Consider the following 16,890-nt stretch of genomic DNA (forward strand, 5'->3'; position numbering starts at 1 on the left):
GCCCGGAACTTAATCTGCAACTTCCTGGTCCGACTCGCATGGTTTCCCCCCGGAACAACACCTCTCGCATTGCAGAAGTGTTCCGCTCAGCTGTCCGCTATGTTTCGAAAGACAGCATTAGCAAATATCGCAGTTTTTCATCGTTGTCGACGCTCTTAGCTCTGGTTAATTTGATTTTCGATGGAGTTTGGCTTCGTTGACTCTCACTGTCACATTTCAGCCCGCGAGTTTGAAGAGGTAGGAGGCTTAACTGAAGAGCCACAAAACGTAGTGTTACATTTAAAAGTACTCGGCCTTCATAGCTTTAAGCATCATCAGTTTTAAACTACTTGAACGTAAATATACTGTGTGTAAATATCCCAAATAGCACTGTTTACTATAAGAGCTGTATGTACAACACAGCATTTTAAATGACACTTCCTGTTTTCTTTTGCAGTCTCATTACAGCTGTTATCTACAGTTTTCAGTTGACTCTTGTTTACTTCACCTCTGTCTTAACACAGGATCTGGAGGATGTGATCCAGAGGACCACAGAGGTCAGTTATCAGTTCATCTGTCCAAGACATTAAAACAATGGTCACTAAGTTTATCACAGCGGTCTGAAGGTGACAGACACTGTTACAGGGAACACAGACTGTAGACTTTATTGTGGTGTGTGTGTGTGTGTGTGTGTGTGTGTGTGTGTGTGTGTGTGTGTGTGTGTGTGTGTGTGTGTGTGTGTGTGCACAGGCTGGGGTAAAGACTCTGGTTGCAGTTACAGAAGAAGTCAGGGAGTTTGCTCGAGTTCTGCAGCTGCAGGAGCGGTCTGTATGTCTTCAGTGTTATGCAATCAGAAATATTTTTTCCTTCAGGAGCCTGTTTGGACATTAGTTGCAGGATAACTGATCCACGTAGTTAAAGCTGTTCTCTCTCACTAAAATAAAATAGTGACGTGGATGCCAGAGCCTCCAAAGTGCACCAGCAGTGAGTGCAGAGCTTGTGTAAATGTTCTCTCTCACTGAAGTCCCAGTTGCATAAAGTAAAGAATAAGAAGGTTTACATTGTCCCGCACAGCTGCTCTCAGCTGGCCAGCACTGTGTTTATTATCCAGAGTGTTATATTAAATTCTTTTCCCACAGATATCCAGATCTGGTGGCTCCATGTTTCGGCATCCACCCGCTGCAGGGTGTCGGGGGCCCCGAGCAGCGCAGCGTGAAGCCTCAGGTAGGCAAACAGGCTGCACCTCCTCCATCCTTTGATTATTTGACTGTATTGAGTCTGAGAAATGAGGAGAGAAACTTAATCCGGTCTGCTCGGTGGTGTCCCAGGTGAGGAAAACAGGAAGTGAGGGGTCAGAGTGTGACACAGAGGGAGGGAGGGAGGGTGAGGCCTCTGGAGGAGATGAAGGTCTGTTTATTTTTTCCATTAAGATCTTATTCAAACTACAAAAACATACACTTTTCTTAAACACCACCTTCATTTTTACAGCAGGGACCCTGAAGTTCAGTGTTTGCCCATAAAGACTTTTAAAACTGCCACAAAATAAACGTGTGTGTTCATTTGAAAGACGCCTCACAGGTTAAAGACACTGATGGAAATCTGAGAAGTCGCTTTGAAGTTCTGTTGTAAAGAAATTCAGTTCAACTTTACTGCTGTTAGTAATCCTCAGGTAAGCAGTTCAGTGTAAAGCTTGTAAGCTGTTCTCTCAGGTGTGCTACAACACAAATAATACACAATACATACAGTAACCACTGAGTTGTGTTGTATAGTGAGGTGGAGCTGAGCTGAGGTCAGCAGTTTGACAGCTCTGGGACAGAAGCTGAGTGTGTCTGCACAGTCTGGACCTAACGGACGGGGACACACAGATCCGGTGGTGGATCAGGTGTGTGTGGGCTCGCTGATGATGCCGTGGCCTAAAGTGGGAATCCCAGAGTTCAGGCTGAACTCATCCTCCGCAGAGTTTCAGCTCTCATGGGCCAGAATTTGGCAGCAGACTCTAATCATTTCCAATCGCTCGATACCTTATTGAAGCAGGTCAGCTGAGCCCGGATTAACTCGAGCTACCAGCAGAATGCTGTGATACAGGCCTCTCACAGTCCTTGAAAACCCTTGAAAGTTTGGACGTAAGGAGAAGAAAAACACAGTGGATGGCCTTCATTTATGCTTTTTATCAATTCTCATCAAAAATGCCAGTTTTTTTTTTTTTTCGAAGGAAAGCTGGTTTTCACTCAGAAAGTTTTTGTGCTTCCTGCTGCTTCTTCAAACGAAGTCCTCTTATGATAAAAGTAGCTTTAACACCCAAACTTTAACTTTTCCCCTCCTCTTTCTTTTGGAAAACACTGACGGTCTTTTCCACAGGACCTGGATGCCGCCCTGCCGCAGTTCTACCAACACAGAGAGCGCCTCGTCGCTGTCGGAGAGGTAGACTCTTCACACACACACACACACACACACACACACACACACACACACACACACACACGTAAACACAAGTTTCTTTCTTATTTCTACTTTCACAGCAGGATTAATGCGACACACTCGACGTGAAACGTCCCTCAGCCCCCGACTGTCGCCCTCACTTAAACCTCTTCTAATCTTAACCGTGATGCCAGGCCCCTCGTCCTCAAACGGCCCTTCAGACGAGTGACGACAGGACAAAACGTCCTCGCCCTCAAGGCGCATGGTCCTCACAAAGATAGAAGACTGTGTGCACACACACACATGCCCCTTTGTGTTCCACTATCGTCGCCGTTCATACAGAATATTAATTACACATGCGTCATGTGGCTTAAGGAGGTTCTCAGATTTAATAAAACATCACACACACACACACACACACACACACACACACACACACACACACACACACACACACACACACACACACACGTGGCTGCCCCCCTCAGGTAACAAATCCTAACTTTAATGTGACTTCTGCTAAAGTAAAGCAGATTAAACCAGTTAAAACTCCCAACTGGCCTCCTAATCTTCCCGGGTCGGAAAAATTAATGAACGCAGTCTGTCACACACACACACACACACACACACACACACACACACACACACACACACACACACACACACACACACACACACACACCCCCTTCATGGAGTGGTTGTCTGTAATGCTGCAGAGGCTGTTGAGGAATGTGTGTGTTTGTCAGAGCAGATTTCAGGCGTCACAGGACTGAGTCAACAGTCTCACACACTGTTTCCACCACTGTTGACTTTGTGTATCTGGCTTATTAATAGTGCAAAGTAAGAGATTAACAGGAAAACATGAGAAACGGCAACAGGCAAGACACAGAGAGGACGTAACGGCCCAGTGGACGCGGTCTCAGCTTTGTAAAAATACACATTTGAAAGTTTGTGTCAGCTTGTGTCCTGTTAACGCTGAGCATTAAGAGGCCTTTGACGAACATTTAATGAAACGTCTTGTCCATTTTCAAAAAGACAAACATGCTCTTGGACTTCTCCGCCTGCTGCTCGGCTCCTCCGAGGCTCCGGGATGTGATGAGTGATGTTGTCTCCTGCTTTTGTCTCCAGATCGGTTTGGACTTCACGCCGTGGTTTGCTCCCACTGCGCAGGACAGAGACGACCAGATGAGCGTCTTCGTTAAACAGCTCAACGTGGCCAAAGAGCTGGATCTGCCCGTGTGAGCGCCACAGACGACAACATTTAGCACAGAGTTCAGTTTGGTTAGTTTAGTGTGTCCACGTGAACATTACACCCATGAAACTCCCTCTGAACAGCCCCACTCATCAGCTGCATGTTTTAATTCATTGAGAGTTGGTTTGACTGCGTTTGAATCTGCTTTCCATTGAAGCTCGTGATTAGAAAACGTGCTGCGACACTCAGCTTCCTTCCTTTCACGGTGGGAAGAGATGATTTATTGTCCACAAAAATCCCAAATTACATGTGAAAATCCGCCGTTTGCGACTGTTGGTGACTCCTCTTACTTCCTGTTTCCCGCACAGAAACGTCCACTCACGATCAGCTGCTAGGATCACCATTGCGACCATGAGAGAACAAGGTGGGCGCCGCGTTCCATTTCGTCGTGTCCGTTTGTTTACGTGTCTGCAGAACGTTTGAACTCCGCGGCTCTCCGTCAGGTATCAGCCGAGCTCTGCTCCATAACTTTGCCGGGAAGCCGTCGGCGGCTCTGGAAGGCGTGAAGGCTGGTTACCTGTTCTCCTTTCCACCTGCTGTCTGCAGGAACCAACAGGTAGGAGTGAATCCAGCCTTTTTATGAGTTTTTAAAGGGAAACTCGTACAGATAACGTGTTTTACGAGCCATAAAGTCGCATTTTGAGCCTCGTGGTCCGTCATTAAGCACAGCACTTTGATCTACATTGTACCATTTATGGTTTTATAGGTTGGATGTGCTCAGATAAAAACGGTCCCATTTGGATGATCAACTGTTGCATTTGTCTACATTTTTGCTAAATCCATGAAACTTCAGCTGAACTTTGGCCCAGCCATCGACACGTGATGCACTATGGGTAAAAAACACCCAGCTCATAGAATACACACTGTTTAGTAACAGTAGTGTAGAAGCAGCGTGCAGTGGGAGATGCAGAGTGTTTCTGCCGTCCTGACTGCAGTTGCGTCGGTCTGTTGTGATTCATAAAGTGCGTTTTATCGCCACACAGAGAGACAGACTGATCCAGCAGATCCCACTGGAACACATCTGTCTTGAAACTGACTCTCCTGCACTGGGACTCGACCGGCACGTAAGTTTCAAATGACCACAATTCATCGTGTTCAGAGACTCTCGACTCAGCTGCGTCTTCCCTGCAGATGTTTTTTCAATCACTTCCTGCCTCCTTCTGTCCCCGCAGGTGAGGAATGAGCCCAGTAACATCGTTCTGTCCTGCCGGCACATCGCTAATGTCAAAGGTGTGTCGCCGCAAACCGTTCAGCTCGTCGCTGCGCAAAATGCTTACAGACTTTTCCCCAAAGCTAACAGGCGCTAACACTCAGTGCAGCACAGGTGTCTGAAGGGTGAGGTTTGGCCTGAGGGGGGCGCCAGAGGAAACAAACCTGCTTTATAGGCTGTGTTAGCTTTGTTAGCCTCAGTGTTGCTAATGAGAGCATGTTAGCATGCTATGATAGCATCAATGACAGAAATGAAGTCTTCTGGTTTTGAGGTATTTTAATGAAATGTGTTGCACAGATGGACACAAACAAACAAAAGTCCTGCGTGATGAGCAGTGACTGATCGAGTGAGTTCACAGATGAACGAGTGAGGAGATCAGTTGTGTTAGGATGAATTCTGTTCTCTGTTCACGGAAATAAAGTCCAGACAGCTGAGGTGCGTTCAGGTCCCGTGTGTTTTTATTGTATCGGCTTGTGAGGTCCCATCAGCTGCAGGCGTCTACACCAGGTGTGATTTATCTGGAAGAGAAGAGAAACCAATTAGAAAGTCACATGTGAGATAACAACCTGTCATTGTTTTGGGTGTTAGTTTTGTTATTTCCTGTTTTATGTTGAAAGTTTTCCTCATGCGTCGTCTTGTGCTTGACTTCCTGTGTTTTCCTGCCTCTATAACTCTTGATTTGTCTCATCTGTCCCTCATTTGTTCCACCTGTCCCTCGTTAGTCCTCCCTCCTCAGAGTATTTAAGCCCGTGTTTTCCCTCAGTCTGTGCCAGTTTGTCCTTGTGTGTGAAGAGTCCCAGTGTTCCCAGTGTTCCCAGTGTTCCCAGTGTTGTGTGCTCTCTTTTTTGATTTGTTTGCACTCATTTCTTTGGATTTGCCTGCCTCACCATCCCACGAGCCCTTTGTTTATTACCTTTTTGTCAATAAGTCTTTTGAACTGCACCAGCTCAGACTCAGCAGTCTACATTTGGGTCCAGTCTCTTGCTTCCCTTTTTCCCCATTTGCACAAGTGTGACACAAACCTCTGCAAGCCAGGAAAAGCTAAAATCTCAACGTCTTTTCAAGATGCTTCAGGATGAGACGTGCTGTCGAGTGAGTTAGTGGAAAGTTAGTGTTGTGATAGGTTAGAGGGTGAGGATTCAATTTATACCTTCAAACATCTCTATCTCACGCCTTAATTAAAATAAACAGTCTTATCTCTCTAAGCACCAAACAAATATTACATCATGACTATGAGAACTGTCTGACACTCTGTATGAATTCTAAACTTTTATAATATCTTGATATAACAGCCCCTGTGGGATCGTCGCAGATGTTTTAATGATGGAAATATTGACAGTCACACACATTCACTTCCCGTGGAGACATTAAGACAGACAAGCCTTCTTACAGCTCTCCTGGAAGTGCCTTCTCTCCGGAAGCCTGGCGGGGGGCGGCGGCGGCGGCCGCTCGCCGCAGGCCGCCCTGCGCTGCGGCGCGGCGGTCAGAGCGGTGAGAAGGGCCGGGCTGGCCCGCAGGTGACTCCGGTAATGTCTCCTCTCGGTCCTCTCCCAGGCCTGCCGGGGGCTCCCCTCCACGCGACACCACGTCTCCCTCCGCAGGTTCAGCTCCAGGAGAGCTCGCTGCTCACATCCGGACATTGTGGCTTTATTTTTACACGCTGTAGTTTTCCGACAATAAATTATCCAGTTTGTGATGCTGGTGTTTCCATGGCTACGGGAAACCTGAAGAAGAGCGCCAAAGATGTTTTATGTTTGAAAGACGAGTCACTCTATTGTAAATTTAAAAAGCTGCTGGAGTTTCTGTCTTTTCCAAAATCCTTTAAACTTTTATTTCCCCCTTTCTGTTTGCTTTGTCTGTTGTACTTTTGGCTCCATTTGCACTTCTTAAAAATAAACTACAAATCTTAGGACTAGACAAAAGTTCTGACTTTATCATTTAAAGTAATCCTACAGATTTTAGGCCAGATTATCCTGAAAACAGTTTGTATTATTTCACATTAGGCGTGAGATATATGCTTTAATGTTGTGTGTCCATTATTAGCCACAGTGCAAGGGTTTGTCACACCTCCACTGAGAGGTTTTTCCTCTCGGTGCCTGGAAACACAGACAGAGTGAGACCTCCTGTGTCCCCTCAGAGAAAGGCTGAAGTCAAAGGTTATTTGATCTTCCTGACACAGACCTGCACACATCAGAGGGATGTCACGTGAAATATCTTTAACTGAAGCTTGAGAGCTGATAAATCCTGGAATGAAGTTACTCTTTCGGGGTAGTTTAGTCTGCCAGCACCACGTTTAAGTCCACAGGGTCTACAAATATTTCAAAATCATATCAATGAAATGAAATTTGTGTGTAACGTGTGGATGGCCTGTGGGATCAGACTTCTACCTGCAGCTTACCTGCTGCAGCGGAGTCCCACTGGGTCAAAGGATGATTAGGATTAGAGCAGATAACAGCCTGAGCATATGGACGGGCTGCTTAGAGTCGAAGCAGCAGCATACAGGCCTGAAACTGACCTGATAGGAAACGCATGGGTTTATTTCTACATTCAGTAATTCTCATTGATTTTTTTCATTGTTTATTTGATTTATTCACATCTAGCTCATCATGTCTTCAAGTGATGAGTGTTATGAGCTTAAACTGAGATGAAGTCTATGTGCTTGGACATTTATGGAGGCCTAAAATAGCAAAAAAAAAAAAAGCTTTAGTAAACCGATATTCAACAATAGCGTAGTGTAAAATATTGCTACTTAAGCTTTAAAATGAAAATACAAATAATTTAGAAGTGAGAGATAGTAGCTCTATTCTAACATTAACTAAACAGAAGGCAGTTTAGTGATTAAGATGAATCATTACCTCTTATAACATGTGATGGGTTATAAAGATGCTACCAAAGCTCATATTTCACTTTACGAGCTGTTGCATCAAGCTTCCACATGGTCACCGAACATCCAGGCAGGAGGACAGGATACTACGAGCTGGAGCTGCTCTTCTATTGGCTCCTCAGCATCGGAAGGCCTCGTGTCAGCGTCGACTGAACAAAAGATAGAGGGACCCAGAGAGGCAACGACAAAGAGAAAGCGAGCGAGAGACGCACCAGGCTGACGGACGAGCGGCACGCTGCTGGAGACAAGCCGGAAAGGAGACGGAGGACAGAAGACACCGGGTTTAAGATGAGCAGAGCGCGTTAAAGTAGATTATTTTAATATTTTGTGTCTTATTCTGGTTCACACCGCAGTCATTCGTGTTCTTTAAAGTATCGGAGCGGCATCCACAAGTAAGCGAATGAGGAAACCGCTTTGTTGTGCGCTTCCTCGCTTCCTGACTCGCCCCTAGCTGTCACCTCTCCACCCCGCGGCGGGGAACAAGAAGAAGAACTGTCAAACAGGCATCATGGTCGCTGGCGAGCTCGTGCAGGAGCATCTGCGCGCGGATACTGGCGCACCTGACGACATCACGGTGGACAGGAAGACCCTCGAGCCGCAGGGAGCCGCCGAGCGATGCGCGGGTGCGACGTACGGTGCGGCGCCGACGCGCGGGGCTGCGGAGACGGACACCGACCGGGCGCTGGAGCAGGAGAAGGAGGTGCCGGCGGATGAAAGAGAAGCGATGCTTCCCAACGGAGGAGGAGGAGGAGAGGCGAAGGAGAAGAAGCTGGAGACGAGGCTGTACTGGCGCCGGTTCGCCGTGCTGACCGTGTTCAGCCTGTACTCTTTGGTGAACGCCTTCCAGTGGATCCAGTACAGCATCATCACCAACGTGTTCACCCAGTACTACGGAGTGAGCAACGAGGAGGTGAACTGGCTCTCCATCGTCTACATGGTCGCCTACGTGCCGCTCATCTTCCCCGCCACCTGGCTGCTGGACCGGAAGGGTCTGCGGCTCACGGCCCTGCTGGGTGCCGGCCTCAACTGCGCCGGCGCCTGGCTCAAGTGCACCAGCGTGAGCCCCGAGCTGTTCGGAGTCACCCTCACCGCGCAGGTCGTCTGCTCCGTGGCGCAGGTGTTCATCCTCGGCCTGCCGTCCCGCCTGGCCTCGGTGTGGTTCGGACCGCGCGAGGTTTCAACCGCGTGCGCCACGGCCGTGCTCGGCAACCAGGTCAGTGTGCGCGTGTGCGCGTGCCACAGATTATTGAAAGGCTGTAGTTTACAGCGTGTTTTTTAGGTTAGAGACTGTGTGGGACAGATAGTGAAGAGAACAGAGGAGAGATGGAGCCGTATAATAGAATTTATACATGAAATTAAGAATAAATGAGGATAAATGATGACAGGACAGACTACAGGACAGAGCACTGTCTCCAAAGACGCACACCAGGCCTGCAGTATACTCAATGTCTAATAGGATAAACAGTGTTCTAACAACAACAGTAGTGTTTGTAAACCATATTTCTCTGTCTGTCTCCGTGTGTCTCTATGTGTCTCCGTGTGTCTCCGTGTCCCTTGTCCTCAGTTGGGAACAGCCATCGGCTTCCTGTTGCCTCCAGTTTTGGTTCCCAACACGCCCGACAGGCCTGAACTGACGGGTCACAACATCAGCATCATGTTCTACGGCACGGCCGCCATCTCCACAGGCCTCTTCGTCCTCACTGTTATAGGTACACACACGCGCACACACACGCGCACACACACACACACACACACACACACACACACACACACACACACACACACACACACACACACACACACACACACACACTGCATGTGCCACTCGCCATCTGTTCCAGTTCCAGATTCTCGGGTCTCCTGAAAGTTGTGTGGGGTGTCCACAGGCACAGATCTGATTCAGGTCCTCTGAGGACCACTTGTCCTCAGAAGGGTGAAATTTCCCAGAAACCCTCCGCAGCGGGGACATTGATTGGTTGTTTTATGTTGTGATATTTGCAGTTTTTATTCCACATGAGGGAACATCATCATGTATTTGTCTCTCATTCTGACAAATGGGTGAGCTGACATGCTTGACTTGTCCCCGACAGTCATAAAGGACCGGCCCCCCCTCCCTCCCAGTCAAGCCCAGGCCGTCCTACCAGACTCCCCCCCTGAAGATTACTCCTACAAACAGTCCATCCTCAACCTGCTAAAGAATAAGGCCTTCGTCCTGCTGCTCATCAGCTACGGTAAGTGACAAACCATGAAGTCAGAGTAACGTTCAGTGAGTGGACTGAGAGGTCAAGGGTCAGCAGCCAGTGAGCTCAGGTCAGTCTTCATCTTTATGACATCATAAATCTGATGTCACAGATGTCTGTACTGCACGTGTGCGTGGACACAGCGAAGGACACAGTCTGTCCTTCTTATCCTGCATTTAAACACGTCAAGCACGATTACAATACATTTACCACAAATACTACTATCACTACTACTGCTGCTACTACTACCTCTACTACGGAATTAATACTACTGCATCTGCTGCTACCACTACAACAAATATTACCTCAACTATACCACTACATCTTTCAGTATTTGTAGTGTTTCCATTCGTACAACTACCACTACGTTAATTAATACTGCAGCTGCCACTGTACACACATTAGCGCTGATATACTTTTAAGTGTATTTAAGTATACTTGATATTCACTGGTGTCAAAGCAGAATTGAAGTCCTCACACAGTCCAGACGCTGAGACATCATGAAGGCCGCTTTGAGGCTGTAGGTGCTCGCCTGCACTCTCGTGTTTCCAGCGTGACCATCTCATGACACACGTTGTTTCCACATGACTCCTCCATGTGTGTGACGCCACAACACGCACACACCGCGTGTAAATGATCCACCGCCTCTCCTCTTCCTCTTCCTCAGCCCGACACCTTTGTTTTCGTCCGCGCTCGGCAGCAGAGGATGAGGCCTCGTTTAATGACGCGCACATTTCACCTGCACGCGTGATGACTCTGCAACTCGGCAACAGCCAATCAGAGATGCACACTCACTCAGAGCAAGTCAAGACAGCTAGACGTGCAGTGAGGCTGGCAGAGCTCGACGTTTGCCAACAAATGCATGTCACTGACCGAAAACAACGGCCTTTAGAAACATCATTTCTGTCTTGCTGGATTCGTCGTAGATAAAGTGGACTCTACGCTGAGTGGACAGAGGACGGCTGAAAGTGAGACTAAGCGCACCCTCCGCTGCCTCTTTGTTTGTGTCTGCAGGTATAATGACGGGCTCCTTCTACTCCGTCTCCACGCTGCTCAACCAGATGATCATGGACTGCTACGAGGTAAAAAACTCAAACAAGCTGCTGATCTTTCTGGCTCACTTCTGTCTGTTTCAGCTGGGATTTAAGGGAGGACACACTTTAAAAATGAAATTTGCTCCAGATATTCTTGGTCTGCAGAGGGTGAATCCCAAACACTCTGGCGGTCGCCTGACTTGCCCTCTAGCGCCACCAACAGCCTGATTTTTCCACTTGTGTATTAAGTTTTAAGAACTGATAACCGATATCAGGTGAGGCTGCAGAGATTAATGTAACATAGCAGGCTGCAAAGCTAATATCAGCATGCTAACATGCTAAACGCTAAGCTAAGTGTACACTAACAGGCTGCTTACTGTTCATATGTTAACATGTTAGCATGCACGCTACAAGCTAAATGCTATCATGTAGCATACTAACTGTGCACATGCTGATTTAGCTTTTTTCCTTTAGTTTTTTTTGTTTCATTCACACAAAACAGAAAACGAACAATATGTTTCTTAATGGATGTTCCTTTCTGTTTGAATTTGCTGAGAGCAGAGCAGGTCAAACAGCTTCATCGTGGAACAGTCTGTCACTGACTGCTGATCACGATCAGCGCGTCCACCTCAGACACGCTTAAAACATTTGTGCACCATTGATCTCGTGGTTAAAATGCCCGTAAAAAAGAGGTGGAGGGAAACTGGAATGAGAGGAAGGACGAGAGGAAGAGGAGCGGAGAGAGAGAGGAGAACAAAGAAACGTCTGATGGCTTTGATGAGACATGAGCTTATTGTCTGAGTTCATTAGCTGCTTTCACGCATGCCTGCTGCCCACCATAACACTGTCGGTGCGCGTGCACACACACACCAGGAGAAAGACTGATTTGTTCACACTAAAGCACCTCATTCTTATTCTCTCTCTCTCTCTCTCACACACACACACACACACGCACACACACACACACACAGAGTTTAGTCTCAGCTTTACACACTCACCCTGTCACCCACAGAGATGTTCACCCTCACATGAACTTATAACCCCCCCCCCCCCCCCCCAGCTGAACTGTCAGATGACTTAACAGCTCTGACCCACTACTTTAAACCCCCCCTCACTCATACACAGGACATGTGACTGGCCTATAGGCCGCCTGTGAGTCGACGAGTTTAAAGGAGTGTAAAAGCTTTTCCAGTCAGCTGTTCGTTTCCACGTCAACATCCACGACCTCCTCTGCTCCCCTCAGAACCAGGAGCTGAACGCTGGGAGGATTGGTTTGACTCTGGTTGTTGCTGGGATGGTCGGCTCCATCCTCTGCGGCCTGTGGCTGGACCACACAAAGACATACAAGTAGGCCACGCACGCACACACACACACACACGCACACTTTCCCCACTTTACAAATAGTCAGGTTATTAAAGGATAATGTGCAGTAATACAACATTACAGGATGTAGTAATATCATTACATGTTTTGGTTATACATCCTTCTGTTAACAGTGTTGGAAAAGGTCCTAAAATCAGGCTCAGTTATGACATGGCCAGAAGTATGTGGACACGTTAAGGTTGCATTCTCGGCTGGAGGCTGCTGATGTTGGACCATAAAGGTCTGGCTCAGTCAGTGTTTGTGTCCGACGGGGTTGAAGTCAAACTGTTGGAGGAAGGTATTGTCCAAAGCTGTTCCTTCACTGGAACCAAGAGTCCCAAACCTCAAAAAGCGGAGCCCGGCAGGTGTGTCCGCATACTTCTGGAACGGCATTATGTTATAATGTAATGTTGGAGCTGCTTCAAGTGTCGCACAACAAAACAAATGCTCCAGCCGGGAGGGAAGATGCAGTGAAATGAAACCTGAGACAAACAAGATAAGGGAGCATGAATCCTGACCCCACCCAAACCAGTCAGGCTGGGCCAGATCAGGTTGTAGCCCTGCAAGCACTGCTGTGGCTTAATGTGCCTCCATAGTTTCACATGAGGGAGTCACAGCATGATGTGCAGGCAGTGATTACATCGCTGACTGGAACAGCCAATCATCGGTGCCCGTTTCACAGGATGACGACGCTCATCGTGTACATCCTGTCGTTCCTGGGCATGCTGGTCTTCACCTTCACTCTGGACCTCGACATCTACCTGGTCTTCTTCACCGCTGGAGTTCTGGGGTACTGAATCACTAAACTAAGCACAGCATCACATTTACAGTGTTTGCTACAGATATGTCTCGTGTGATGTATGTCCTATTATCTGTGTTTGAATCTATGTGAAAGTTTGGACTGATGTTCCAAACGCAGGTCTGTATTCGTCAAAGTAAAACAGGGCACCTTGCCAAGCTCATGTACTGCCACATCTGACAGAATGAAATGTAATGCAGGCCTGAGGCAGCACAGCGGGTTCATGTGTGCATGTTAAACACCGAGCCGGTGGGTGCAGGGCGGAGGAGGGGCGTCCAGTTATATCAGAGGGCTCATAGAGACACGGCTGCTCAGTCCACACAGCTCCCTCCTTCCATTGACAGCACTGACCTTCACAGTCTCTTTTTAAAGAGCAATTATATGTAAAATTTAGACCGAATGAGTGACGAACTTCAGTGAAATATTCCTTAGAGCATTGCCGAGCTCTCTGGCGCCTGCGTCTCTTAAAATCTGTATTTTATTTTTGTGTTAAAAGTTAAAAAACATGCAAATCTAAATGTAAAAGAGAAGCAAAAGAGTGAAGTTCAGTTCGGCAACTGTTAGTCAAACCGTCTTAACGCTGCTGTCAAAGCAGGTCGTCCAGACAGGGCGTGAGCTCGGCCTCTCTCTGTTGTAGGTTTAAACATACCTGCTGCAGGCGTGAAGCAGGCGGCGCGTCGATGTTTGTGTATAATGCAAATTCACGTTTCCAAAATGACTCCAATATGTCCGTTTCTCAGGTTCTTCATGACGGGTTACCTTCCTCTGGGCTTTGAGTTCGGAGTGGAGATCACCTACCCGGAGTCTGAGGGGACCTCGTCAGGGCTCCTCAATGCTTTCGCACAGGTATCACAGCGCTCCCCTGAGGTGTCCTGAAGGAACTGCGTTCACATTCAGCGCTGATTTGTAACAGTAGTGTGTGTGCAAAGCAGCCACAGATCGACTGTAAACCTGTGTGTGTGTGTGTGTGTGTGTGTACGCCCGCGTGTGTGTGCAGATATTTGGGATCATTTTCACTCTGATTCAGGGCAAACTGACCACAGACTACAGTCCACTGATTGGAAATGTCTTCCTCTGCGCCTGGATCTTCCTGGGAATACTGCTCACTGGTAGGCTGTGTGTGTGTGTGGGTGTGTGTGTGTGTGTGTGTGTGTGTGTGTGTGTGTGTGTGTGTGTGTGTGTGTGTGTGTGTGAGTCTGTGTGTGTGTGTGAGTCTGTGTGTGTGTGTGTGTGTGTAGAAATGTAACCTTTCCCTGTTTGTGTTTCAGCCTTAATTAAGTCAGAACTGAAAAGACACAACATCAACATGAGAGCAGACGGCGACCACCTGCAAGCAGTGAGTGCACGAGGACACACACACACACACACACACACACACACACACACACACACACACACACACACAGGTTTACAGTCGATCTGTGGCTGCTTTGCATAACTATAGCTGCAGATGAGTCAGTATTTTTGTAGTGTCTTTGTGTATTTCTGACTCTTTCACGGAAGATGGACGTCTGCCAGCGCTGTGGAGAGCCTCTCAGAGAGGACAGCGTTCGGTCTGAGCGTCTCTTTGTGCAGTACTTGTCCTCAAACTGGCATCCCACAGTGTGACATTATGACGAGACAGATTCCTGAACCTGTCTCTGCGCTCCCTGAACAGAGGCCTTGTCACTTTGGACATTAAGTGTCCTCTGCGGTTCTGCTCTGGAATACAAACGGCCCTGTGAACAGACGAAGCTGTAAAGTGTCTTCTCTTCTTGAACGTAACCTCGCCACCAGCTGATTATCTCTAATGATTTCTGAAGGCGCCCAGCAAATCAGCCCTCTGACCAGCCAGGCCATTAAATCTGCTTGTGTGGACACTTGAGTCTTTTTTCCACGTTCCCATCGTCCCGCTGAGTCGGTGCTGAAGTGCCCTTCAGAGAAGGTAAATTATCCAGCCCTTCCTCTCCTTCCTCCTCATCCTCAGCCCAGAGGTTTCCAGCTTAAGCTTTGGCCCCTGTAAGGCTTCCTGCAGGCCGCAAATCAAATCTTCTCTCCTGCTCACGTCTGTTTATTTCATGACAGCCTGATCTTTGCGACTTTCACGTCACTCTCTCGCCTCACTGTCCTCAACTTATAGATGAAAAGTGACGTGAGTGGTCTCCGTGTTCACGCCGTGTGATGTCGTATGACGTGTTGTTGTTCTTTTGCTCATGCAGGTCAGTTCAGGACCGGAACCAGTTCACGAGGAATCTGATATTGGCCATGTTTACGCTCATAGAAATGAAGCCTCTTAGAATAAAAATAAATTTCAGTTTTTTTTGCATTTGGCGCCATCTGGTGGTGGCATAAAGAAAGACACACAGATGAATGGACTGAAAGCCTCATGAGGCTGCAACAACTATCATCAGATTTGATTCATTTGTCTTCAGAATAATTTAAAAAATGCGATAATCATGTGAAGTAACTTTCAGCTACCAATAGATTATGTTTTGGCTGCTTTTGTGCCGTGAAAACCAACTGAACGCTGAAATATGATCAGTCATATTCACTCCTTTTTTAGCTCCATTTCAGCCAGACTTGTTTTGCTGATCGTCATCTGAATTTCTTTCTCCTAGCTTCCTGCTGACTTTCCTTCAGAAAAGAGAGCCAACAGCGGCAAGCTGGAACCGTCGATCAGCTTCTCCCGTGAAACCTCACTGTGAGCCCGTGAGGTCACTGGATGGTAGGACAGATGAGGCGCCCCTGCCGCCCTGGGAAGCACGTTGGCACCGCCGTCTACGTGAAGTAGCTAAAGGTGCACTTGATTTTCATTGCCAAGCATAATCTCCTTGATAATTGGAAAACTGGAATTTCTGGACGTGAGCCAAGTCTAATGAAGCACAGCCACAGTCTACAGTGGATTCAAGCTGGCGGGTGGCCAGAAAGAGGAGGAGCAGCTCCTTCAAAGCTGTGTGACTCCTTCACAGCCCCCCCAGGTCCCTCATGCTCCCAAACACTTGCATAGATGAAGCTTTACCTCCAACTGACAGAACTTTGGGTTTTATCCTGGAATGATAAAAAAAAAGAAAAAGAAAAAGCAACCAACGACAGCAGAAGACACTCGGCTGCACTTTATTGGCACTGCAGGCGAAGCACGGCGTCCTGCTTTGGTTACTGTTTGAGAAACAAGCTTCCAGTTCTTAGATCAGCGAGGTTCGTTGTCGTTGAAACAAAGTACTGATGTGACAGATCACAGCAGCAGGTGAAGCTTTCAGAGGCTTCAGGTGCTGCCGCTGCACACAGCCAACGTTTCCTGAGTTTACTTGAATTATGCTTTCATGCTCCAGACCGGCGCTGCCACCCCGAAGGAATTTTGTTGGCTTAGCGTGACTCAACAGCGCGGTCGGCTGTACTTTTGTTTGTTTTTGCAGATTACTTCGCCCGGGGTGCAGCAGGATCATGTTCAATCTTAGTTCAATATTTCATCTTAGTGCCTGCTCGTACTGCTCACCTGCCTCCTCCTGCCTCCCGAGCGTACTGCAGCTGAGCTGAATTGGGATAATTAGCAGAGCAGCCTGTGATTTCTGCTGATTTCTGCTGCCGCTGCTTCCAGAAGGAGTGAGGCTGAGCCTACGTGTACACGTAGCAGGGTATTTTGGGAAATGGATATTTTGGCCCCTCCGTTTTCAAAAATAACATCGTGCACACAACATCGTTTTCAAAAATGTTGTCGTTTACATGAACCCGGATA

At 47.7% G+C, this 16,890-nt stretch overlaps 3 protein-coding genes across 3 annotated transcripts; 2 read left to right on the plus strand and 1 right to left on the minus strand.

Moving 5' to 3' along the window:
* The first annotated feature begins 73 nt into the window (after positions 1-73).
* Positions 74-5,151, plus strand: tatdn3 (TatD DNase domain containing 3). The gene is made up of 10 exons (XM_070987382.1): positions 74-237; positions 504-536; positions 730-803; positions 1,119-1,203; positions 2,338-2,400; positions 3,526-3,635; positions 3,958-4,013; positions 4,093-4,205; positions 4,633-4,713; positions 4,822-5,151. The coding sequence occupies exons 1-10, from the start codon at positions 181-183 to the stop codon at positions 4,954-4,956; spliced, it is 807 nt and encodes a 268-aa protein (XP_070843483.1). The 5' UTR covers positions 74-180; the 3' UTR covers positions 4,957-5,151.
* A 104-nt stretch (positions 5,152-5,255) lies between these two features.
* spata45 (spermatogenesis associated 45) lies at positions 5,256-6,619 on the minus strand. Its single transcript, XM_070987383.1, has 2 exons — positions 6,250-6,619; positions 5,256-5,377 (listed from the first exon to the last, which is right to left on the minus strand). Exons 1-2 carry the CDS (start codon positions 6,497-6,499, stop codon positions 5,358-5,360), a joined length of 270 nt encoding a protein of 89 aa, XP_070843484.1. The 5' UTR covers positions 6,500-6,619; the 3' UTR covers positions 5,256-5,357.
* A 1,280-nt stretch (positions 6,620-7,899) lies between these two features.
* On the plus strand, positions 7,900-16,215 carry flvcr1 (FLVCR choline and heme transporter 1). Its single transcript, XM_070987670.1, has 10 exons — positions 7,900-8,956; positions 9,308-9,452; positions 9,834-9,974; positions 10,998-11,065; positions 12,261-12,364; positions 13,062-13,169; positions 13,919-14,024; positions 14,176-14,287; positions 14,447-14,514; positions 15,776-16,215. Exons 1-10 carry the CDS (start codon positions 8,252-8,254, stop codon positions 15,860-15,862), a joined length of 1,644 nt encoding a protein of 547 aa, XP_070843771.1. The 5' UTR covers positions 7,900-8,251; the 3' UTR covers positions 15,863-16,215.
* The last annotated feature ends 675 nt before the right edge of the window (positions 16,216-16,890 follow it).

This window comes from Chaetodon trifascialis, chromosome 19, assembly GCF_039877785.1.
Source record: "Chaetodon trifascialis isolate fChaTrf1 chromosome 19, fChaTrf1.hap1, whole genome shotgun sequence".
In the NCBI taxonomy this organism is placed as follows: Eukaryota; Metazoa; Chordata; class Actinopteri; order Chaetodontiformes; family Chaetodontidae; genus Chaetodon; species Chaetodon trifascialis.

Coding starts and splice junctions, on each gene's coding strand:
- tatdn3 (XM_070987382.1), top strand. CDS start 181: ATGGAGTTTGGCTTCGTTGACTCTCACTGTCACATTTCAGCCCGCGAG. Junction 537..729: donor TGATCCAGAGGACCACAGAG/GTCAGTTATCAG, acceptor GTGTGTGCACAG/GCTGGGGTAAAGACTCTGGT. Junction 4,206..4,632: donor CTGTCTGCAGGAACCAACAG/GTAGGAGTGAAT, acceptor ATCGCCACACAG/AGAGACAGACTGATCCAGCA.
- spata45 (XM_070987383.1), bottom strand. CDS start 6,499: ATGTCCGGATGTGAGCAGCGAGCTCTCCTGGAGCTGAACCTGCGGAGG. Junction 5,378..6,249: donor AAGGCACTTCCAGGAGAGCT/GTAAGAAGGCTT, acceptor CTTCTCTTCCAG/ATAAATCACACCTGGTGTAG.
- flvcr1 (XM_070987670.1), top strand. CDS start 8,252: ATGGTCGCTGGCGAGCTCGTGCAGGAGCATCTGCGCGCGGATACTGGC. Junction 11,066..12,260: donor TGATCATGGACTGCTACGAG/GTAAAAAACTCA, acceptor TGCTCCCCTCAG/AACCAGGAGCTGAACGCTGG. Junction 12,365..13,061: donor GACCACACAAAGACATACAA/GTAGGCCACGCA, acceptor CCCGTTTCACAG/GATGACGACGCTCATCGTGT.